The following is a 24,986-nucleotide window of genomic DNA, read 5'->3' on the forward strand; positions in this document are numbered from 1 at the left end:
TTTCTTGCCTTACTGCACTGGCTAGAACTTCCCGCACTGTGTTGAATAAGAACAGCAAGAGTGGACATCCTTACCTCATTCATGATCTTAAGAGGAAAGCAGTTTGTTTTTTATCATTAAGTGTATTGTTACTGTAGGTTTTTTTATAGATTTTTTTAATCAAGTTTGGTAATTTTCACTCTATTCCTATGTTTCTGGGAGTGTTTATCATGGAGTGTTGGATTTTGTTAAGTGCTTTTTTTTTTTTGGCATTGTTGATATGATAGTGTTCATGTTCACCTTTAGCATTGCATTACCTTGACCTTGATTTTTTTTTTTTTTTTTTTATCAAATCAACCTTCCATCCATGAAAATCCTTCTTGGTTGTGGTATATAATTTTATAATTGTTGAATTCTGTTGACTAACAGTTAAAGGATTTTTGTGTCTGTGAGGGATATTGCTCTGTAGTTTTCTTTTTGTACCATCTGTTTTTGGTGTCAGAATACTAACTAGCTTTATAAGATAAATTCGGAAGTGTTTCACCTCTTCTGTTTGTTTTTTTTTTTTTATAGAAGAGACTGTGAAGAATTGGTGTTAATTCTTTAAACATTCTGAATAATTCTAAATTACACTATCTGGGTCTTTAAGATTTTGGCGGAGGGAGGGGAGTTAAAATTATGAATTAAATTTAATTAAGAGCTATTCAAATAATCTATTTCATACTTAATGAGTTGTGGTAGTGTTTTTTGAGGGATTGATCTGTTGTGTCTAAGTTGTCAAATTTGTGCAGAGTTTTTTACTATCCTTTTGATGCCTGTAGTGATACAGTCATACTCCTATTTCATTTCTGATATTGGTAATTTGTGTCTTTTTGGGGAGGAAAGGCAATCTTGCTAGAAGTTTATTAATTTTATTGGTTTTTGCAAAGAACCAGCTCTTTGCTTCATAGATTTTGTTGTTCTCTTTTTAATTATATTGACGTCTGTTCATATCCTAATTATTTCCTCTTTTCTGCTTGATGTGGGTTTATTTTGCTCTTTTTCCGGGTTCTTGAGGTGAAATCTCAAGATTACTGATTTGAGACTTTTGTGTATGGACTTAATGCTATAAACTTGCCTCTCGTCACTGCTTTAGATGTGTCCACAAATTTTGATACTTTGTATTATTATTTTTGTTTAGTTTGATGTACTTTTTCACTTTTCTTGAGGCCACAATTTATTCACCTATTGATGGACATTAAGATTGTTTCTGGTTTGGGGCTATTACCAGTAAAGCTGCCATGAGTATTCTTGTGCAAGTTTTTGTATGAAATATATGCTTTAATTTTCTTTGGTAGTTTCCTAAGAGTAGAATATCATAGGTATATATTTTACTTTTGAAGGAATTAACAACCTGTTTTCCAAAATGATTGTAATTTATTGTAGTTGTCATTGATAAAAGTTGACTTTTGATGGCTTGGAATTTTTAAAACATGGTCCTTCACCATAAGTAATTAGAGAAGACACTGCTTGAAATGGCCTCCTTTAGATGTAGGTAGCTACAAGGACTGTCCTTGTACAAGATAAAATGGAGTGAGTATAGATGGAGATACGGTGATGGGTTTTAAAGCAGGAATTTTAACTATGCTGTTAATGAAGTGTGAGGCAAGGTCATCAGCTGAGTGAGCAGAGGGCCTGCAGCAATAAAGGATTGAGGAAGGTGGAAGACAAGATGTGAAGTCACTTGAGAATAGCACACATTGATTAGAGAAATGTGATAGGTGTGTCTGGTAGTTTTGAGTTTGTATTTAAGTTTTGTGGCCGTCAATTCAAAGTGAGATGCCTTTTTGGAGAGTTTCTTCAATTAGTTCAGCCTCTTGGATAGAGATAGACAGAAGGTATGTAGTTAGGTTTGATAGAGACTATGCTTTTTTTTCCTGGCTGATGTGACATAGGAATGGTGGAGGAACAACAGGTCTTTGCAGTGGGTCCTGTACTGGGTTGTGGAACCTCAGGAGGTTAAAAAAAGAAATGAAGGGGATGATGGATTGTGAAAAGATAGTAGGGTCACTGCATTACAGGACTCTGCGGGGTCAAAGAATAGTGTGAATAATACCACAGTAAATAAAATGCAAGTAAAGGGGACTGGAAGAACAGGATTGTAGAAATGGTTTTCAGGTGGATGATTTTGGGTGATTTACATGATTTGAAGTATAACCATAGGAGAAGATAGCTGCAGAGGGGTTTAGGAAAAGATGGTTGAAGTTGAAGTCCAGGAACACAAGGACCAAAGAGATTGATTTTCTATATATGTGATGGGCATAATGATAGGAAAGCAGTGAGTGGGGAGCTACAATCATCAACGAATGGAGTGATGAAGGTTTTTTGAGGGAGGAAGTTAACACAGCAACAGAGATAAGGGTGGTAAAGCCTGATACCATGGTCTTGAAGGGAATTCCAGTGGGGCTCAGTTAATGGAAGAAATAGTATAATGGGGATTCATGAAGATTAACACCCTCTCCCCACCTCTGAGTCCTGAAGCAGTCTGAAGGATTATGGCAGGAGAAGGTCTAGAGAGGGCTCTAGAAGTGTCTTTCAGGAATAGCCAAGTGTCAGTTGGAACAATAGAGAACATTCATGGAAATTGAAGATGATGAGTATGGGATTAGCATGGAAGTTTCTTGGATGAGAGTGACACATGAATTAGAGTTCAGAAAACTTAGCTGGAAGGGCAGGGATATTGGGCTGCTTCCCAGTTTTTCAAGTCAGACAAAGACCTCTTGGTACAGATTTCTTTAGTAGTCCAGTGATTTTTGGTAGCTTGGTGGGTCTGTTTTGCTGGGAGTGCAAAGGTTTTGTTAAATTTCTTGTCCCTTTTTCATGGAGCTGGACTGCCTCATGTATTTGGTGATTCTTAATTCTGTACCTGTTAATTCTCATTGCCTTGGACTTCATGGATTTCCAGCCCAACGGTGTGGCTTCTTGTCTCCTTCCTTCTTTTAATCCTATTGAACATTGTGAACTTTCAGGCACAGATATGTCTCTTAATTTTTTCATATATTTCCATCTTCTCCATGTTTGTTATGGAGAGGTGATTTTGGCATATTTCAGTTTGTTATCATGACACTGTCAAAGTTAAATTTTTAGAAAGGAAAAAGTTGATACCAACCCAGATGTCCAACAATAGGGAATAGGACAAAATATCCATAGATATTATATCCAATGAACATTACACAGAAACCAAAATTTTGTTTTGCCAAGGACATGGGAGAAATGAGAAACTGTTCTCAATACATATTTAGTGGTGTCATTTAATAAAACATGTTCTATAGAAACATGTAAATAAGTAGGTATTAAAATGGAAGTGTTTAAGGACATTGAGATTATAGATGATTTTGGGGCGCCTGGGTGGCGCAGTCGGTTAAGCGTCCGACTTCAGCCAGGTCACGATCTCGCGGTCCGTGAGTTCAAGCCCCGCGTCAGGCTCTGGGCTGATGGCTCAGAGCCTGGAGCCTGTTTCCGATTCTGTGTCTCCCTCTCTCTCTGCCCCTCCCCCGTTCATGCTCTGTCTCTCTCTGTCCCAAAAATAAATAAACATTGAAAAAAAAAAATTAAAAAAAAAAAAAAAAAAAGAGATTATAGATGATTTTTATTAAGTTTCTGTTTTCCATATTTTCTATAATGAATATGTTCCTACTTTTATAATGGGGAGGAGGTAAGGGAGTAAATATGACTTGGAAGGAAAGCAAGCTAACAAATTATGTGATATGTTAACCTTAATTACTATAATATGAAATTCTATTTCTGTAAAAAAACAATAGGTTGTATACATGTACATGTGTGTGTGTCTTAAAAATCTTAGCTCTAGGTAGGCTTTATATGGTTTTGATAAAAATCTAGCAGATTTTTTGTTTTTGTTTTTTAATAATTTACCCTGAATATAAGTCAGCAAATGTAAACATGTAGATTGACAATTAAAATCTCAAAATATTATTTTCAAGTAATAGTAGTAAATAATTTTGTTGAAAGACAATAGTTAATTTCAGTTTAAAATTAAGGGTTACATAATCATAATCATCATTTATATTCCTGCTTAATTGAAAGTCTGTCATATACCATACAAATGCTGTTTTAATTTCAGTCTTCTGGTGTGTAGTATGCATTGACTTTCTGTCTGTATTTAGAAATCTCTCATTGGCTTTATAAATATTTTGTTCATTGAGCACATATTTAATGAGTGCTGACTGTAAGCTAAGCTTTGCTCTAGGTAGGTAGGATGTATTAGTGAACAAATAAAGATAACCCAGGTGGTCTGGTAGGAATAACAGCCCACAACACAATACCTTTTAGTGAAGAAAACACCTATGTACTTAGTTTGCATTTTAAAGACTGTATTACTATAAAAGTGTTGTAAAGCAGTACTAACCTACTTTTGTTTTATTAGATTGAGGAACTGCAGCAGGCTTTAACAGTAAAACAGAATGAAGAACACGATCGCCAGAGGAGGATAAGTAACACTCGGAAGATGATCGAAGATTTGCAAAATGAACTGAAGACCGCAGAAAACTGTGAGAATCTTCAGCCCCAAATTGATGCCATCACAAATGATTTGAGACGAATTCAAGATGAAAAGGCATCATGTGAAGGCGAGGTGATCGATAAGCGAGGAGAGAAGGAAACCCTAGAGAAGGAGAAAAAGAGTAAGTTTTATTAAACTTAGTGTGAAAAGATGTTTATAAAATGGAGATCTGTTTCTGTTGATGGACTTTCTTCTTCCCCTGGAACCAGGTCTTTACCTGCTCAAATCCCCTTGTTGAGGAATCTCCCTTAGGGTTTTCCAAATTGATGCCTTAATTACCTAGATGTATTATATACCGTGCTTTGCCACTGGCTACCACTGTCTTATGTCAGATAATGGTGGTTGATTTAATTCTCCAAAAATGCTTTCCTTTATTTTCTTCACAAAGTCCTCCACCATTGTTTATCAGATCAGATTTAAGCTCTTCATTCTAGTCTTCATAACCTTCCATTAACTTTGCCCCTTCAAACCTGTCCCAAATCATCTTTGCTTTTCTTTCCTGTAGACCATGAAAATAGATTTATAACACGAGTCACATAAAACAGGTCTTAAATTCTATCTGCTCAGTGTATACAACTAAGATCAGTAAAAAAGAACAAAAACCCCTAACTTGGTCTGTTTATCAAAGTACGAGATGTGTGTGGTTAAAAAAAAAAAAAAAGAAAGAAAAACTAGAACAAAAGTGTGGCCCAACCTCTTTCAAACCTCCAGACCTGCTCTCAGGACAAAGCATGTTTAACTCCCTCGGCAGTGTTTTCTTTTTCTTTTTCTTTTTTTTTTTTTTTTTAATTTTTTTTTTAACGTTTATTTATTTTTGAAACAGAGAGAAACAGAGCATGAACGGGGGAGGGGCAGAGAGAGGGAGACACAGAATCCGAAACAGGCTCCGGGCTCTGAGCTGTCAGCACAGAGCCCGACGCGGGGCTCGAACTCACGGACCGCGAGATCATGACCTGAGCGGAAGTCGGCCGCTTAACCGACTGAGCCACCCAGGCGCCCCTCGGCAGTGTTTTCTAATAGACCTTCATTTATATTTTTATCATGTTCTTGTTTTGCCCTGGCTAGATGAATCAACTTTAGACATTATCTTTTGATGTTTTGTACTTTGTATTTAGATTCCTGCTCATAACATCTCCTGTCCCTATTGTAATTCCTCAAGTGGCATTATTGTATTAATACTAATTACTAATCTTTAACATTTATTATCGGTTAACTGTAGTATCTTTAAATCTTTTGTCATTTAACAATTGTCAGTATTGCTTGAGTGCACACTTTGTCAGCTAAAAATACCGATACTTTCATCCTGTTTACTTTTCACCCTTCTGACACTCTAAGTTCTCTAATTTGGTCTCTTGAAATTTCTTTCAAGGCTGAAAACATTTTATTGAACACCATATCAAGTTTTATGGGCTCTGTTTATGGGTTAATTCTAAAAGCTAGAAATATCAAGTATTACTTGTTACTACAACAGTGAAACTTATTCACAGAAGAGCCAGGTAGTACATTTTGATCTGATTTCCTTTTATTGATATTTTTTATTTTATTATTTTTTAAAATGTTTATTTTTGAGAGGGAGTGCAAGCAGGGGAGGATCAGAGAGAGAGAGGGAGACAGGATCTGAAGCAGGCTATGTATGCACAGTTAGGCGCTAACAGCAGAGAGACCAATATGGGGCTTGAATTCGTGATCCACAAGACCATGACCTGAGCTAAAGTCATATGTTTAACTGACTGAGGCACCCAGGCACCCTGATAGCTTTTTTAAAGGTTTTAGTTTTCCTTCAAAAACAAAAACAAAAACAGAAAAACATTTGCTGTATCGTTTCCTTAAAAAACAATTGAGGTGCCTGGCTAGCTTAGTCAGTAGAGCATGTGACTCTTGATCTCAGGGTTGTGAGTTCAAGCTCCATGTTGGGTGTGCCGCCTACTTAAAAAACAAAAACAATTAGGCATTCTTGTGAGTTCTCGAGCCCCCCTATCCCCTTCCTTCCACCTAAATGGATTGTTTTCAAAGCCTCCGTGTGTCTGCCATCTGGGATTTATCACAGATCCTTGTCTGTATTGGATAAAACTATTCCGGGTCTTTTTCTTGCATTGCTCCATTATACATCTTTGGGTAACCTTGTAAGAAGAGATATTTGGAATTTAATTACAGATATCTGGGATTTAATGACAACACCTTCATTTCATGGTCCCCTTTTAACCTGGTTTTGTTGTATATATGACTCTAGGTTGAAAATAATTTTTCTCTCTGAAGTTTGAAGGCCTATTGCAATCACCTCGTGTTAGGAGATATAGCGATTTCTTAATCTTCTTTATGTGGCCTATTTGTTTTTGATAGCTTAAAGATCATTTTTTTATCCCAAGTGTTTGGAAATTTGATAATAATTTCTCCAGGGTTTTGCTTTCTCACTGTGTTGGGTACTTGCTGAGTGGTGCTAACTTTGAGATCTAAGATACCCTTTTGTATTATTTAATGCAGGTTTTCAAAGATACACTTTGTTTTCCTTTTTTAGGCGTGGGTGATAATATTGTACGATTTGACAATCTTATGAATCAAAAGGAAGATAAGCTGAGACAGAGATACCGTGACACATATGATGCTGTTTTATGGCTAAGAAATAACCGGGACAAATTTAAGCAAAGGGTCTGTGAACCTATAATGCTCACGGTAAGAAATTTTGTCTTGGTAGCATCTGTTAGTTTTATTATTGCAATCGTTATAGATTTTTGTTGTTTTAAGAATTCTTAGTTTTATTAACAACATGCTTTTCCATTATCAGACTTGTGGCAGTTGGTAGGCTGCTGAATCCATACCTGAGTTTTCTAAAGGGCCCTTGACCAACAATAGGAAAAGTAGGAAACTTAGCTTATTGACCAGAAATCATGTATAAAATTAGTTTGGTTAGCTAGTTCCTTCTGGCTGTTGTTGTTCTTAGGTTAGGTAGCAGGCAATAGATTAAATGCTGCCAAAGGGCTGGAAACTATTGTAAATAACTATGTTGATATGGGGGAACTGATAGAAGACAGAAGAGAATTACCTACAAATATTAGCACTCTGAGAATTCTGAGAATGAAACCAGCATAAACCTTTGATAGCTCTTTTTGATGATCATGGGTCATTAAGAAGAAGGTAAGCTATATTTAGCAAATCATTTAATGAAGTGTGGCTTCATTGGAATTTAAATTTTTTTTTTTTTTCCAACGTTTATTTATTTTTGGGACAGAGAGAGACAGAGCATGAACGGGGGAGGGGCAGAGAGAGAGGGAGACACAGAATCGGAAACAGGCTCCAGGCTCTGAGCCATCAGCCCAGAGCCCGACGCGGGGCTCGAACTCACGGACCGCGAGATCGTGACCTGGCTGAAGTCGGACGCTTAACCGACTGCGCCACCCAGGCGCCCCGGCTTCATTGGAATTTAGATGGAATGGCTAGGACAATTTCCATCTAAAATATTTAAAATAATAATTTTGGCCGTGGAAAGGGAAAAGAAAGTAAACACCACAGTCTTTGGTAGCGATATATTAGGTATAATATGAATGTAAAACTTACACCAAAATGACTTAAGGATTGTTTTTGCTGGGTAATTTTTTTTTTTTTTTCTTTAGATCCTTGCAGGATTCATGAAAACTTCTATTTTCTGTAATTCGTTTGTGTTATCCTTTATTTAAAATCATTTCATGTAGTTTTCTTTTTTATATCTTAGATTATGTTAGCAAAATTAATATGCATAATACTGTATTCTCTTCTTGCTCAGGTATGTATTATTAGAGTATTTTTGCCAGATCAAGAAGGGAATATCTGTTTTGGATGCAGACATTATTGTTTTGATTAATCTGGTAAGGACTGAAAGAAAATATAAGAAAATATTTTGATCCTTAATAAATTATAATGCAAATAATTGTCAACAGATTTTTGTTAAAATGTCAACCTCAAAATTATAATTCACAACGTTAGTAAATTTGCCATCCTTCTATCATTTCATCTCCTATCAGTAGCCTGTCACCAAGAGGGATTACTAGCAGGCATATATTTACATTACAAATTACATTCGAATCTTTGAGATGAAAAGATATACCCTTCTTTTTTTTTTATCCTTTCTGAAATAACCCTTCACCTTTCCTACCACCTTCTTCCAACTGTGTTGCTCCCCTAGCCCCATCCCGATACACACACCTAACCCTCCAATATCTAGTTGAAATGTCATCAAGGTAGGCAAGTTAACAATATATCAACTTAAAATTTTAGTCATAGAAGTTGTCAACTGGCAGTCCATTTCCAAGCGTTATTTCTGACCATTCCAATCTACGATGGGAGAAGTGTGCAAAGATTTGTTTATAGTTCTGTTCCTCACAGCAGTGTTTATAATACTGTAATGGTGGTGGGACAGAGAATGAGATTCCCAAAGCTGTTGTTTGGTCATGCAAATTACTGTACATCCATTGAATGGAATACTATGCAGCCATTAAAAATGTTCTAGGTCTCTTGATATAAAAGGACATTTATGACTTATTAATGAATTATAAAGCAGGTTATAAGATAGGATGTATAGAAAGATTTTATTTTTTTAATGTTCACTTGTTTTTGAGAGAGAGAGAAAGAGCTTGAACTGGGGAGGGGCAGAGGGAGAGGGAGGGAGACATAGAATCTGAAGCACGCTTCAGCTTCTGAGCTGTCAGTATAGAGCCCAACGAGGGGCTCAAGCCCACCAGCCCTGAGATCATGACCTGAGCTGAAGTCAGATACTTAACTGAGCCACGCAGGCACCCTGAAAAAGAGTGCATTTTAAAGAGCTGAAACACAAGTCTGCCATCAGCCACCACATCACCTTGGAGTGCTGTGCCTCCTCTGTCTACCTCTCTGTGTCTTTACTACGTCGCAAAGACGTGGCCTTGAAGAACTTAGCCAGGTATCTTCTTTACCAAAGAAGCTAGTGACAACATGATGAAATCTTCCTTCAGGATGTCACGAGGCCAGAATGAGTGCAATGCAGTTTGCATTCTACCTGGGGAGAAACGTGTGACTTAGTCACTCCTGGAAGTGCACCAACTGGGTGGGGATAGAAATGACCCCCGACCTGTGTGACTTAATTTTGAGACTCGCTGTCTAAATGAACAAGTGAAATTCTTCAAAGAAATGAATGACCACGTAACCAACTCACACAAGACGGAGGCCCAAAGATGTGACATCTGTTACAGGAGAGAGTGATAAGGAGAGCTGAGTCTTAGGCTGGCTTATCCACAACTATTTTAAAAAGGTGACTTCCAGCAGTCACATTGGGGTTACTTTAACCCTTTCTAAAAGTTATAGCTAACGCCCACTTAAATTTTCTTTCATTTATACCATTCCTTCTAATGAAGTAATTTGGTACCAAAAAATATTGTGAAACAGTAAACACTAACTTGGTATAGTGTCTATGTCCTGGTGATGGTATTAATTTTTTTGTTCATCAGTTTTCCCATTCTTATGCTAATTGGTATTTTATAATTTAAAATACTAATATTTGCCAACATTTACATGATAAGCATTGCACTAAATTTTTTATTCTGTCTTAATCCTTTTATTCCTGAGATACAGACTATTTTACTATACCCATTTTGGTAAAAAACTAAAATTTTAAGAAATTTAAGTTGTACCTGATTTGAAGCAACATCTGTCTGACCCCAGAGACTTAGCTCTTAACTAGTATGCTATATTTTATATATAGTACATATACTTTTTCTTTCATAAATCTTTATTTTTTCAAGAACACTGATTTCCATCTGCTGAAGGTAATCTATCCCAGCTCCCAAAATTCCATAGATAGCACTTTTTATGCACCTCTGTTATAGAGCTTTATCTTGTGTTCTGCTTTTCAACATACTTACCATCTGCAAAAAATAATAGCGTAGTCTTTTTGAAATAATGTTTTCTTGACCAATCTTAGTATTTTCCATAGCATTGAGTGTCACATGCAGAAGTGCCTTATTTGTTAATATTTTAAAAATAAATCTTAAAGTTTCTGTTCTAGTGGTACAAGCCTAGGATTTCTCTTGCAAACACTGTTAAAATTCATTCAGAGCAAGTTTTTTTTTTCATTGTTTTTGAACTGATTGGTTATTGCCGTGTATAGTGTGAATTCCTCTTGAAGATTAAGAAGAAAAATACTAAAAGTGTGGGGATAGAGGAGAAATGTTTATACTCTTAGATTACAATCTAAGCCTATTGCAGAGGTTTTTAATGAGTGGACTAGAAAGGAACTTCATTATTTCTTGAATAGTATCAAATTGATAAGCTTCAGGTACTCATTCGTGTGTTGGCTTTTGTTTTACTATGTATTGAATGTTTCCCGGTACTAACTTATAGAGGTGTTGAAATGTTGTCTCAGTACAAAGTGTTTTTCATTTTTTTCCCTTAAGTATTTAATCTGATTAAATACATCTAAGTAAAACTAATGTTCTTTCAATCAGTTTGGATTTCATGAAAATCAATTTATATTTTCTTTTCATTTTGTTTAGATCAATATGAAAGATAATAAAAATGCCAAATATATTGAAAATCATATTTCATCAAATGACTTAAGAGCTTTTGTATTTGAAAGTCAAGAAGATATGGAGGTTTTCCTCAGAGAGGCAAGTAACCATCATAATACTTTGATTCATCTGGTGCTTACCCTCTAGTGCTTAAGTTTTTAAATTCAAACTACAACAAAAATAGTGACTAATACCAGCAGTAACTCTTGTGTAAAATCATTCAATTTTGTTAATTTCTTTTTTAATCTGTGTCATTACTGGGGAATGAATTTGTTTTGCAAGAGAAAAAACAGCCCATAATTCCACCTGAAACGTGTTTTGAAGTTATTTGGAATTCGTAAAAATAATTCTGTCACACTCTTTTAAGAGAAAAAAATGTAATGAAGGGCCTTTGGTCTTAGAAATCCTTTTTGGAAATGTATTGGAATGAACTCGGTTTTTCTTTGGCCGGGAGCGTGGGAATCAATATGTTGTTGCTTTCAATAAAACCTCTTCAAAAAGGATGAGAATTCTGTATCTGGCTACAGAAACACCACTGAGAATCTAAGGCACTAAAAGGCAATGTGGATGGCTTAGTAGTTAGAAGCATAGACCTACATACAGGTAGGCTGCCAAGATTTGAATTCTGGTTTTGCTACTAAATTGGTCAAGTTTCCTGTATGTTTTATGCCATAATTTCCTCATCTGTAAAATGCAGATCCATTATCTACAAGATGGTTGTGAGGATTAATTCTATTAATCAATGGAAAAGTATTTAGAACAGTGCTTGCAAATATTTTTATTATATATGGGTATCTATAAGTAATTTTTTTAATGTTTATTTTTGCAAGAGAGAGAGACAGAGTGCAAGCAGGGGAGGGGTAGAAAGACGGGGAGACAGAATCTGAAGCAGGCTCCAGGCTCCCAACTGTCAGCACAGAGCCTGACATGGGGCTCGAACTCGCAAGATGTGAAATGACCTGAGCCGAAGTCAGATGCTTAACTGCCTGAGCCACCCGGGTTATGGTTATCTATAAAACATACATTGTTAGCTGTTATTTGCTATGGTAAGATTTCTTTCCTTTTACATACACCTTCTGCTTCTTTTAAAAGCCCTAAAGATCATGTTTAGATTTTGTTTTGGTTAAACTTTCGCTACAAGTGTGAGCGAGGACAGGATCCTGAATCAGCTGCAGTGGTCCTCTTTGTGTGGTACACTAGTGATTGGAAAGAATCCCTTACTTTCTTTGGCTTTTATCGAAGTGCCCTCCTGGTTTGGGAGTTGGCAGGGAATGTGAATATATGGTAACTGGATGAGAAGTCGCATGTATCAAATTATAGAATGGACTCCCAGAAGTTAGACATGTGTATAGTTTAGAATTCTTTAAGCTTAACCAGTGAGTTTTTGGTCCAGTGTGAGAAGTAGGGCATTTGGATTACAAGTGGAGGACACACTGCAAAGGGCATTCAGTCGGGTGTAATTAGATGCTTTCTGTTGGAAATGACCAGCTTAGCCTACACTGAATACCTTTTTTGAGTCAAAAACTCAGTGCTTCGTCTGTGCTAAGGATTTGAATCTCATATCGATAATGTGACGTGGGTTCCTAAAACTTTGACCTGTATTTTTGTGTGTGTGCTCTGATAATTAACTTTCCATAACTTCTCCTCAACAGGACCAGAACGCCCTCATACATGTATGACTTTGTATTTTAAATTGTGAAATGTATTTAACCGCCTCCTGTACTCATATCTACTAGAGTACCATTTCCAATACTGTGTATAAGTATTATGTCTGCTATACATCTATCATAGACACCCTTTATCAGGTTAAAGAAGTTTCCTTCTAGTTCTGGTTTGCTGAGAATTTTTTATCATTATTTTTCTGTATCTGCTGGGATGGTCATATGGCTTTTGTACTTTAGTCCCTTGATATAATTAGATCGAGTTTTGAATGTTACATCTAGAATTTCTGGGATAAACTCTACTTGGTCATGTGTACTATTCTTACATTAATGGATTCGGTGTACTAATATTTTGTAGAGGCTTTTTGCATATGTATTCATGAGAGATATTGTTTTTGTCAGGTGTTGGTGTCAGGATTGTGCTGGAATTATAAAAAGGATTTGGGAAATGCCTGTTCCATTCTTCCTGTGTCTGAACGAGTTTTGGTATTACTGCTTATCTGTTAGAGCATATCTCTTTCACTATTTTCACTGATAAACTCTTTAAAAACATGGAAGTGTAATAATCATTTTCACACAAAAAATTCCTTGTAAGTACCATTAAAGGGGCGCCTGAGTGGCTCAGTCAGTTAAGCCTCTGATTCTTGGTTTCTGATCAGGTCATGATCTTGCAGTTCATGAGTTCAAGCCCTATATCAGGCTCTGCACTGTCAGTGCAGAGCCTGCTTAGGATTCTCTCTCTCTGCCCCTCCCATGCTCCCTCTCTTAATATAAATAAACTTTAAAAAAAAAAAAAAAAGTAAGTACCGTTAAATATCCAGCTTCTGATCATCCCATGGATGCCAGGAGGAATGTAACTTAAAAAATCATTTTGATTGATAGTATATGGTAATTAAAATATTTTCTTTTCCTTATATTCAGATTCGTGACAATAAAAAATTAAGAGTAAATGCTGTTATTGCTCCCAAGAGTTCATATGCAGACAAAGCCCCTTCAAGATCTCTGAATGACCTCAAGTAAGTCTTAAAAATACTATTAGAACTAACCTGTTACTTTGAAAATTGAATAACCATGTTTAGCTCTTACATATATTTTAATTATCTCTCACATAAATATGGATGTTATAGGCTGTATTATTCCTTTTTAGGATCTCTACTTAAGTCTAAAATAAGGAAATATCTAAGAACAGACAAACCATGGAATACTTACTATATGATGGTGATGTTTCAAATCAGTGCAATAATATTGGACTGTTTACTAAAAGATCCTAAAATAGTTGGTTAGGTATTGGGAAAATAAAACAAATCATCACTTCATAACGCAGAAATAATTCCAGAAGGACTAAATGGAAAATTTGCAATTATAGAACAGCTATAAGTAATTAACTCTGGATATAAGTAGACATTCTAAATGTAAACACAATGGAAGAAACGAAAAAGATTAAAATAGTTTGTAATCATGAATATATTAATAAACTTTTCTGACAAAGAAGTCTTAATCACTTAAGTGATTTTAAAAGACACCAAGAAAAACTTTTTCTGTACTATCATTAAATTACATTTTATTTATTTGCCACTTTTCGACTGTCAGATTTCTGTAAATGATTTTTAAGAAGAAAAATCTAAGAAGTGCTTTTCATTTCAGACAGTATGGGTTTTTCTCTTACTTGCGAGAGTTATTTGATGCACCTGATCCCGTCATGAGCTTTCTTTGCTGCCATTATCATATTCATGAAGTTCCTGTAGGAACTGAAAGGACCAGAGAAAAAATTGAACGGGTAAGGAAGTACTGAATCAGTACCCAAACCTTGTTTTGTTCAAACTTCTTGGGGCACCTGGGTGGCTCAGTCGGTTAAGCGTCCGACTTGGGCTCAGGTCATGATCTTTCTGTTCGTGAGTTCGAGCCCCGTGTTGGGCTCTGTGCTGACAGCTCGGAGCCTGGAGCCTGCTTCTGATTCTCTGTCTCCCTCGCTCTCTGCCCCTCCCCCATGTGTGCATGCTCTCACATGCTCTCTCAAAAATAAATATTAAAAAAAAAATTAAAAAAAAAACTTCTTAGCATATTCAAGAAGTAGGTCATTCTGTTGTTTTTAACCACACAGATTCTTTGTATTTTACATTTTTAATACAACACAAAACATTTTTAATACAACAGAAAACTGTTGACTAATACTTTATGACAGGTGTGATGTGCAGGCCCCTAGAGTAAATACTCTAGATCTGTATTTATTGAAGAAAGCTGAGGCCTGTAAAGAGACACCTGTCACTCTTACCTTACTTTTTTCCTGCTTGACAAACCTATGTTGAGACATTATATTAATGGTTTTGTCATTTAAGTTCTCGTATTCTAGATTATTTTTCAGATACATTACACTTTAGGATGATAGGCTGGGATAGAGAACTGTTTCGGTAAGCCCTTTCTTTAAGCTGCTGCTTAAGATTATTTCATATATGAGGGTCGCCTGGGTGGCTCAGTCAGTTAAGCATCTGACTCCTGATTTTGGCTCAGGTCATGAGCTCACGGTTTGTGAGTTCAAGTTCCACATTGCCCTCTGCTCTGTCAGTACACAGAACCTGCTTGGGCATCTCTGTCTACTCTCTCTGTGTCCCTCCCCCACTCGTTCTGTCTCTCTCTCACAAAACTAAATAAACTTAAAAAAAATATTATCTTCTATATGAATGACCTCCATTTTAGGATCTCATTTTCCTGGCTAGCATAGCACACAAACTCATAGCTCCCATATTCTGCTAATGCTGCTGGGAGTTCTCTACTCCTCATATAAATCTCCAAGACTCCAAAATACATTCATTGCTTCTGTTACAGACAGAAACAGGAAAGAAATCTCTTCATTCAAAACAGGTTTTTTTCATAACACCAGGCTGCATATTTTTGCTTGTAAGTATCTAGGACCCAGCTAGAGACCTAACTACTATTACATTGGATTTATTTAAAAATATGTTTTAAAATTTTAACACCTCATGTATCAGTATCCCTAAGACAATTTATTTGTAATATAGGGACTCTTTGTACTTTACTGACAGCAGATAAGAAATGAGGGCTCCTTACCAATGCATTTTGCCAGGGGGCGTGGACACCTCACCAAGCTAATTATAGTAAGCTGCCCGTGTCTTTGATTAAAAATTACATTCTGGGAAATATTTGGGGACATGAATACTAGAACTCTGCATGTAGGTACACCTCTTTTCTATCTTATGAAAACAGGATAAGACCATACATGGAATTGTTCTCATTAATTTCCAGGACTCTCCCCTTTGGTTAAAGGATCTCCCGCCAGCCTTAACTCAGGGTGTCCTTTTTGCTGGGAGTGCCCTTCCCTCACCATCTCTATCAGTTTAAATTCATTAGAACTAGAGTAGGCTAACTTCTTCTAGGCTTTCCTTTCATTCCAGAGTATTCAGCAGTTTATAGATGCCACGTTATACCTTGTTGAACTGAGGGTGCTTAAGTATGTCTAATTTCTTTACTTAGACTATAAACTTCTGGTTAGAAGCAAGCCACAAGAGTATTGGTGGTGAGGCTGCAGAGATCAGAAAAAACTGTACTACAAAAGGCTATTCTTAACTAATATACAGAAATATAGTAACACTTTTGTGTTTAGAACGTGCTTTAGTTTACGGAACTTTTTGTATAAGTTCTTGAGAGACAAGATCTCCAAAAAATGCAAAGAAAAAGTTTGAAGTAAAGTGTTTCCATTTAAGTATTCTTCCAAATATACAGGAATTGAATATGATCATGTGTCTCTAAACAGTAGAACTGAGGGAAGGTGAGAGTAAATGATTTACTTGAGCTTCCCCACATTTCTGTCTCTCGGGCAGCTGGTTCCTCGTATCTCCTCCGTAGATCTAGCAAAACTCCAAAAGGACACTTACATAGGAGAGATTGTAAAGTCAGGTAGAAACGTAGCCACCTTTGCTACAGATGTTTTGGTTTTCTCCCTTCTCTCTTCTTCAGTGTTTTCCATAATAATAATCTGAAGTGTATCAGCCACCTTTTTAGAGATGTACCTGGAAAAGTTTTAAAAAAAAAGAAAAGAAAATATATTTTGATCTTCTAAAATGGACTTGGTCTGTGTTTTCAATGGTTTAATCCTTTTAAAAATATTTAATTACTATTACATGTGCACTAATACTTGTTTGACATTGTTTGACAGGTAATACAAGAAACCCGGTTAAAACAAATGTACACAGCAGAAGAAAAGTACGTAGTGAAAACTTCCTTTTATTCAAACAAAGTTATTTCTAGCAACACATCCCTGAAAGTAGCCCAGTTTCTCACAGTCACCGTGGACCTAGAGCAAAGAAGACACTTAGAAGAACAGCTAAAGGTTGGTTATTTTGAGTACTGTATTAGAAAATATTAACTGGATTTGTAATACTTTAAGTAGATCTGTTTTTAAAATAATTTTGAATATCTCATAGGAAATTAATAGAAAACTGCAAGCCGTGGAAGCAGGGCTGATTGCCCTGTATGAGAGAAACAAGCATCTAGAACACAAAGACAATGAACTTAGACAGAAGAAGAAGGAGCTTCTTGAAAGGAAAACCAAGAAAAGACAACTGGAGCAAAAAATTAGTTCCAAACTAGGAAGGTACCATTCAGCCCCTTTGGGTAGAGGGGGCGGGCACAAAGCACTGCGAGGCTATTATGAGTTACATAGGCATACCTCGTTTTATTGCGCTTTGCAGATGCTGCGTTGTTTTCTTTCGTTTTGTTTACAAATTGAAGGTCTGGCAACCCTGTGTCAAGCAAGTCTGTTGGCACCATTTTTCCAGTAGCTTTTGTTTATGTTGTGCCTCTGTGTCACATTTTGGCGATTCTCACATTATTTCAAACTATTTGATTATGTGTTGTGATCTGTGATCAGTGATTAGGACTCTGAAATCTCAGATAACTTAGCATTCTTAAGCAGCAAAGTATTCTTTAATTAAGGTACGTACATTGTTTTTAGATACAACGCTGTGGCCCACTAAATAGACTATAGCATAGTGTAAGCATGACTCTTACACGCATTGGGAAACCACAAAATTCTTTTGACCTGCTTTATTGCAGTGGTCTGGAACCAAATCTGCAATATTTCTGAGGTATGCCTGTACCCTGTAAGGCTGATGCAATTCCCAAAAACACGTTTTGTAATAATTTCCCTCAAACTTTAATCCTACTGCCCAAAATAAAATTGTAGGGCAAAGGTTGGTGAATTTTAAGTGCTGTTCTTCTGTCCTTTGATCAACTGTTTTGACCGCTGGACCTCTTCCCATGCTTAAAAGTTATTGAGGACCTTGAGGAAGTTTCACTTATATATCTAGTGATATTTATACCACATTAGTAATTAAAACAGAATGTTTAAAATATTTATGAAAACCACTGTTTTCCAAACAAAATACATTTAGCAAGAAGAGTGGCATTGTTTTGCATTTTTATCAACCTCTTTTGATAAAGTTACTTGTTTATTTTACTTTCAGTCTATTGTGAGAGGTTGCTTTGAAGTAGATTGGTAGAATTTTCAGATAGTTACCTATATCGTCTTGTTTAATATTGCATCAAAACCTGCCAAGATTGTGGTTTGTTAAAGTTTATTTGCACTGTGGAGTCTGCAATTAGTGAGGTAGATTATTCTTATGTTAAAACTCATTGTATTGTAATTGGATCTTTTACCCAGTGATCTTGTTCCATCATGCATTGGTCATTTATAGGTCTTTCAAATATTGACATTTTAGTGTGTAAAGAAAATAATTATGTTGATTTCCAATCCCATCAGAAGGATCTTTAAGAATTGGGAAGCTATCAAGCTTACAGTGGTAGATAAAGATTTTCCAAATTCTACTTTTCACTTGAAAGTTGAATTTTATCATTGGGGGCAAATATTATCAGTTATTTTTCTTGAAGTGATAGGCTCACTTCATTCACTTTGGGTTGGGAGGAACAGTCTGCCAAATACCTGAGTCTAACCATAGTTTGTCTGTTATTCTTTCAAGAAAAACTGGTATTTCATGAAAAAAGTAGTCCAGCTCCCAACTCAGTCATGCAAATGCTTTTCCTTGAGGCCGCCATCATACTTTGGTATACATTAGAAGTACTGTGTACTGTATACTTCATCACGCTATTATAAAGATGTATGTAGTCAGTTACCATGGGGAGGTGGTTCAAGATGGCAGCATAGGGAGATACTGAATTCCCCCCCTGCCACAGACACAGCACATCAGCTGCTACATATGAAACAATTTGCTCTGAAAAAGATCAGAAAACTAGCTGAACTGCTCTTCTGTAACAAGGGATGTAAGGTCCACATCAAGGGGGGTAGGAACTACAGAGATAGGGTCTCAAAACCCCGCCGCTAGTGTGGTGACCAATACTCGGGTAGTGTTGTGATCCATATCACAAATATGGAGCTCTTCCCTGAGGAGTTTGTGCCTACAGCAGGCACCCCAACCCTTGGGACCTGCACGAGAGAGATGAGTCCCCAAAACATCTGGCTTTGGAAACCAAGGGTCTTATATCTAGGAGAAAGGTACAGCAGTAGAGAATACAGGTTCTGCTCTTAAAGGGCTCATTCAAAGACTACAGGACCCTGGGCAAAGTAACCGTTTGAAAAGTAGTTAGCCCGTATGTGAAGGAGATTCATTTGCTAATCTTTTTATTTTTTTTTTTTTTAACGTGTATTTATTTTTGAGACAGAGAGAGAGACACAGCATGAACGGGGGAGGGATAGAGAGAGAGAGAGACACAGAGTCGGAAGCAAGCTCCAGGCTCTGAGCCATCAGCCCAGAGCCCGACTTGGGGCTCGAACTTGCGGACCACGAGATCGTGACCTGAGCCGAAGTCGGACGGACGCTTAACCGACTGAGCCACCCAGGCGCCCCTCATTTGCTAATCTTAAAGTATCCACCCAAGAGGCAGGAGCCTAATGGAAATTCCTCCTGGGACAGAGGCACTGGTGGGCACCATTTTTGCACTCCGCCTGTAATCTGCTGGCACTGGTGGGTGTATGCCATGCCCACATCCCCGCCAGAGCTGGGTGGCCAAGGTTCTGAAATGATCAGAGACAGTTCTTGGCAAGCTACTATCCCATGGCCCTGCATAGACAGCAATCAGAAACACTCTCCAGTCTTCTTGTGGAAAAGACCCCTTCGTCCTAGAACCACAGCTTCAGGGGTTCCAGGACTACCACACATCTAGAGGCTACAGAATTGTCCTCAGGCAACATGGTCTAGGAGATGTCATCTCTGTCATACTGTGTGTTGGCCTTGCCAAAGCCCACCAGTACCTCCGAGAAAGGGCTCCTCTGGAGCCCTCATTTTTGCAGCAGTTTCCGAGGAGACCCCTCCAGATTGTGTGGTGTGTAAGCCAACAGGGTTTATGGTTGTGGTCCCGTAGGACTCTCTCTATATATTTGCATAGCTTAAAAGCTGCTGCCTGAAGTTCTGGCTTCTATTCTAGCTTCTGTTCAGCCTGAAACCAGGGGCAGACTGAGATCCCATCCTCAGGAACACTCACAGCGCTTGGCAGTCCCTCAGCAACTGGGCTGTATCGAGGATCAATCAGGCTGGTTAGACCACAAAGGTTCATGTGACAACCAAGAGCTAAGCACAGTTGAATGACAGGGTTCATCTCCATAAGGCCAGTTCAAGACTTGTTGAAGCTTGAGAGGGTTGAAGGTTGTTTCATCTGCTGCTTAGAAATCAACACAGGACCAAAAAAGAAAAAAAGAAAGAAAGAAAGAAAGAAATCAACACAGAATCAAGCAAAATGAAGAGACAAAAGAGTGCGTTCCAAATGAAAGAACAAGATAAAACACCAGAACAAGAACCATTATGAAATGGTGATAGTTTACCTAAAAAAGAATTCAAAGTAATGGTCCTAAAACAAGAGGAATGAATACAGCAAGAACTTTGCTAAGGAGAAATACAAATAAAGTCCCACACAGACTTCACAATGCTGACGAACACAGTAACTGAAACGAAAAATACACTGGAGGGATTCCAGCAACAGACTAGATGAAGCAGAAGAAAAATCAGTAATGTGGGAGACAGGGTAGTAGAATTCATCCAAAAACAACAAGAAATAATTTTAAAAAGTAAAAATAGCTTAAGGGACAACATCAAGCAGAGTAACTTTTGCATTATATGAGTCACAGAAGCATAAAGAGAGAAAGGAGCAGAAAAACATATTTGAAGAAATAAATAACTGAGAAGTTCCCTAACCTCAGGAAGGAATAGACATCCAGATCCAGGAAGCCCAGAGAGTTCCACATGAGCACAAGAGGAAATCTCTTCTGCAGAAGAGCAATGATTTTTTTTTTTTTTTTTTACTGAAAACAAATCACTTTACAGTCAGATGCCAGTGACATTTGACAGTACTGGAAACCGGCATTCCTCAGTAGTGAAGAATTTACACAATGTTCAGGGCTCTTGGTGTTTCATTTTTAAGCATCCCTGATAGATGGGAGCATATTATTTGTGTCTGAGAGTATGTGACTTCATCACTTTAATGTGTACCATCTGATGTTAGGAATCAAAGTATTTTATCTCAGAGAGGGAACATTCACTGGTTTATAAAATGCTCTCTACCCATCTGCTTGAAAGTGATTCATTAATGCCTGAATATTTAAAATCAGTTAGAATTCTCTTTTCATATGCTTTGAGGAACAGTAGACCCAAAGGAGTAATACACTTATGAATATGTGGAATTTATAGGAAATTTCAAATCATTAAACACTTCACCACGGAAGGGTTTTGAAGGAACTATACAAGCTGTCATAGGCCTTATGATGATTGAGATTGTATTGTAACTACTGTCAGATGAGCTACACCTCAGTTCATCAAGGATGTGTACTGTTGAAGAGCCTAATGAAGAGTTTTAGACATCTAGACGTAGTTTAGAATTCTATTTCTAGGTTACAAGGAATTACCTGTGATAGGGCATTTGTCATTTGAAGCTCTCGGGACATCAGGGTAGGATTACATCATGTGGATGGTCTAGAACATTTGGCAAAACTGTCATGAGCACCTAATGCAGTCTGGGAAAGGCAAGTCATGTGGCTATAGCTCACTGATCAAAGGTCCACAGTGGATTTGGCTTCACAGTCATCATATCGTTTATCATCAGTGGAATTCAAGGCCAGAGTTTGTTGTTGGTAGTCACACCATAGTAAATTAACTCAGTAGGTGGGACTGGAAGATGAGTACTTGGCATTGAAGAGTCTCTTTCTGAGACAACTGCTGACAAAGGCCAAGATTCTGTGTCTGATAATCCTATAGACCCAGTCTCAACGAAGTATTGGAAAAGTGTGATCATAGCCCAGCCCCTTCTGCTTCCTTCCAGAGTTCAAGAAAATCATCTCACGCAGCAGTCTCAGACCACTCCTCAACACCAACCAAGACCCAGCAGATAGTTGCACTCCTCCCAGACAGTATGTACTAGCTCCTAAAAAGATGACACAAAGGAGGTCATTGTTTAGTCCATAAATTCCCCATCTGTTGTTCAGTCATTAATACAGCTTGATGTCTCAAGCTGCATCTGTACCAGTTCCTTAAAACATGTCTCCGTGTCAGTTTTTAGCTCAGTTATGAGCCATGCAGCATCTGGAGAGACCAATCAGAGCAACAGACTTGGATGATAGAGGCAAATATTCATCAGCCAGAAGATATAAGAAAAGAAAAATTCAAGAACAGCTTCAAACGGTCCATGGTTAAGGGCTGCAGATTTTTTTTTTTTTTTAATTTTTAATTTTAGGGAGTGAGCAGGGGAGAGGTATAAGGGAGAGAGAGAATCTTAAGCATGCTTCACACTAAGTGCAGAGCCCGAGGCAGGGGTCAATCCCACAACACTGGGACCACGACCTGAGCCAAAATCAAGAGCAGAACACTCGACCAAATGAGCCACCCAGGCACCCCAAGGGCTGCAGTTTTTTTTTGTTTTTTTTTTTTAAAGTGATCAGCCCCTGGGTTGAATATTGATTCTGTTCAGCTTTCTTCTGAATTCATCTAACATCTTGCAGCTTGTATCTATAAATATTAATGACCAGGTTGTTTAACCAAAATCAAAGTGGAATGAATACTGGACACATTGGCTCCACTCTGCATAGGACACGACAGCAGCCTTTAAAAAGTACATCAAGTCAGAGTCAACAGAATATACTGAGCTGGCACAGAACGTAAACACCTCTTTCCAGTCACAGCACTCTTACAGCCCCACTGTATGGACACTATTATGATTTCGTAGCTAGAAGCATGGTCCCCATTCCACCTAGTATGCCACAAAACCGTACCCAAAGTGCTGCAGTAACTGCATTCACTCAGGACAGACAAGATTTTCTCAAGGTCAGCAGTTTGTGATTAGAGATTAAATTACTAACTGCTCCTGTAGCTTATGGGGCCGTCTTGGTACCTAGCACTATGCTTACGGGTCAGGTGGTGACTGCCTGCCCTACTTTGGCTACACAGCATCAGCAGCCGCAGCCACAGCCACAGACTTTGTCAGTCACGCGTCACAGTTCCCAGGAATCTCCGGCTCAGCTCACCCAACTACTGCAGCAGTTTTTACAGACTTGAAGGATCCTCAGGGAGCATCCTTGAAATCAGCATATCCTCTCTGCTGCTTTTCCACTACAACAGAGCACTTTCCCCACGATCACATTACCAGCAATACCGGTCTCAGCAACAGCAATATCTGAGTCGGCACAGGACTGACAGTTTGACCTGTTCTTCTAGGGTTCACCCACGGTAGCACATATGCCTCTTCTGACCTCCAGGAAGGAGGGGATTGGCCATCAAGAGTTGCTCAGATGGTCTGAAGCTAGGAGAAGTCCTGGCAGCTTCGCAAGCAGCAGTGTTGAATGTTCTAGTTCCTGGAATTAGTTAGCAGGGAAAATGCTGCCTATTGCTCCAAATACACATTAAATACCAGCCAACAGGAGATGATCTTGGGGCCATAGCCAATTCTGACAGTGTTCTACTTGCCCATCTATTTTTCGATGGAGAAAAGTGTATTGCCAAATGTCAAGCTCAGCTGTGAAACATGATCTTCAGTCATCAGAAAGGCACCAACATTATTAGTAATTTAGTGGTTCTGTGCCTGTTTTCAGGTGTTAGAGGACACATCACTGTCGTGTTTGGTTTGCTTACAATAATGCCATGAAGGTAGTCTAGAAGACTCAGTAGGCCCTTTCTCTCTTCCTCTCCTTTTCCAGATAAGGATAGAACAGTAGTTAGTGTCAGAAATTATAGTAAGGACTGTATATGACAAGTGTATAGCAAACCTCATATTCCAACAGTGAAAAGCTAAAGTCTTTTCCTTTAATATCAGGATCAAGGCCAGGAGGCCACTCTGTGCACTTTTATTCAGCATAGTATTAGAAGTGCTAGGGGCACCTGGGTAACTCAGTCAGTTAAGCATCAGACTCTTGATTTTAGCTCAGGTCATGATCTCACGGTTGTGAGATTGAGCCCCACGTTGGGGCTCTGTGCTGAACTGAACTCTGAGATTGAGCCCCACGTTGGGGCTCTGTTGGGCACTGTGCTGAATGTGGAGCCTGCTTGAGATTCTCTGCCTCTCTCCCCGTCCTGTGCTCTCTTAAAAAAAAAAAAAAAAAAAAAAAAAATCTGTCCCTCTGCTTGAAAAAAAGCAAGCAAGCCTAGCTAGAACAATTAGGCAAGAGAGAAAAAGCAAAAGAAGTAAAACTGTCACTATTTGTGAGTGACAGGATTTTACATAGAAAACCCTAAACCTTTCTCTACCAAAACAAACTGGTAGAACTAATCAACAACTTCGATAAAGTTGCAGGGTACAAAATCACCATACAAAAATCTGTTGTATTTTTATATACTAACAAGGTACTCTGAAAGGTGAATTAAGAAAACAGTCCCAGGGCACCTGGGTGGCTCAGTTGGTTAAGCGTCTTGACTTCACCTCAGGTCATGATCTCATGGTTGGTGGGTTCGAGCCCTGTATACTGACAGCTATGAGCCTGGAGCCTGCTTCAGATTCTGTGTCTCCCTCTCTGCCCCTTCCCCACTCAGTGTGTCTCTCTTTCAAAAATAGGTAACAAAAAACATTAATAATTAAAAAAAAAGAAAAAAACAGCCCCATTTACAAAAGAAAATGAAAAAGCAAATGCAAAGGAGTAACTCTGATCAATGAGGTAGAAGACCTGTATAGTGAACACTGTAACACATTGAGGAAATAAACTGAATAGGACATAAATAATTAGTAATTATTATTACTATTATTAGTAATTCTGTGCTCATGGATCAGAAGATT

At 37.9% G+C, this 24,986-nt stretch overlaps 1 protein-coding gene and 2 pseudogenes across 1 annotated transcript in view; all 3 read left to right on the top strand.

The window, feature by feature from the left end:
• The window catches only part of SMC5 (structural maintenance of chromosomes 5), a 97,033-nt gene that overhangs the window by 46,069 nt on the left and 25,978 nt on the right, over window positions 1-24,986 (top strand). Inside the window, exons 9-15 of the mRNA XM_086684979.1 lie at window positions 4,403-4,658; window positions 7,053-7,207; window positions 11,035-11,148; window positions 13,632-13,726; window positions 14,355-14,487; window positions 16,882-17,055; window positions 17,150-17,319. Of these exons, the coding sequence (XP_086541105.1) occupies window positions 4,403-4,658; window positions 7,053-7,207; window positions 11,035-11,148; window positions 13,632-13,726; window positions 14,355-14,487; window positions 16,882-17,055; window positions 17,150-17,319 (1,097 nt within the window). The remainder of the gene's footprint in view (window positions 1-4,402; window positions 4,659-7,052; window positions 7,208-11,034; window positions 11,149-13,631; window positions 13,727-14,354; window positions 14,488-16,881; window positions 17,056-17,149; window positions 17,320-24,986) is intronic.
• LOC112868512 (circadian locomoter output cycles protein kaput pseudogene) lies at window positions 21,047-22,762 on the top strand (annotated as a pseudogene).
• Window positions 22,506-24,178, top strand: LOC147574718 (circadian locomoter output cycles protein kaput pseudogene; annotated as a pseudogene).

Source organism: Puma concolor, chromosome D4, assembly GCF_028749965.1.
Source record: "Puma concolor isolate L17-30 chromosome D4, mPumCon1.1.hap2, whole genome shotgun sequence".
Classification (NCBI taxonomy): Eukaryota; Metazoa; Chordata; class Mammalia; order Carnivora; family Felidae; genus Puma; species Puma concolor.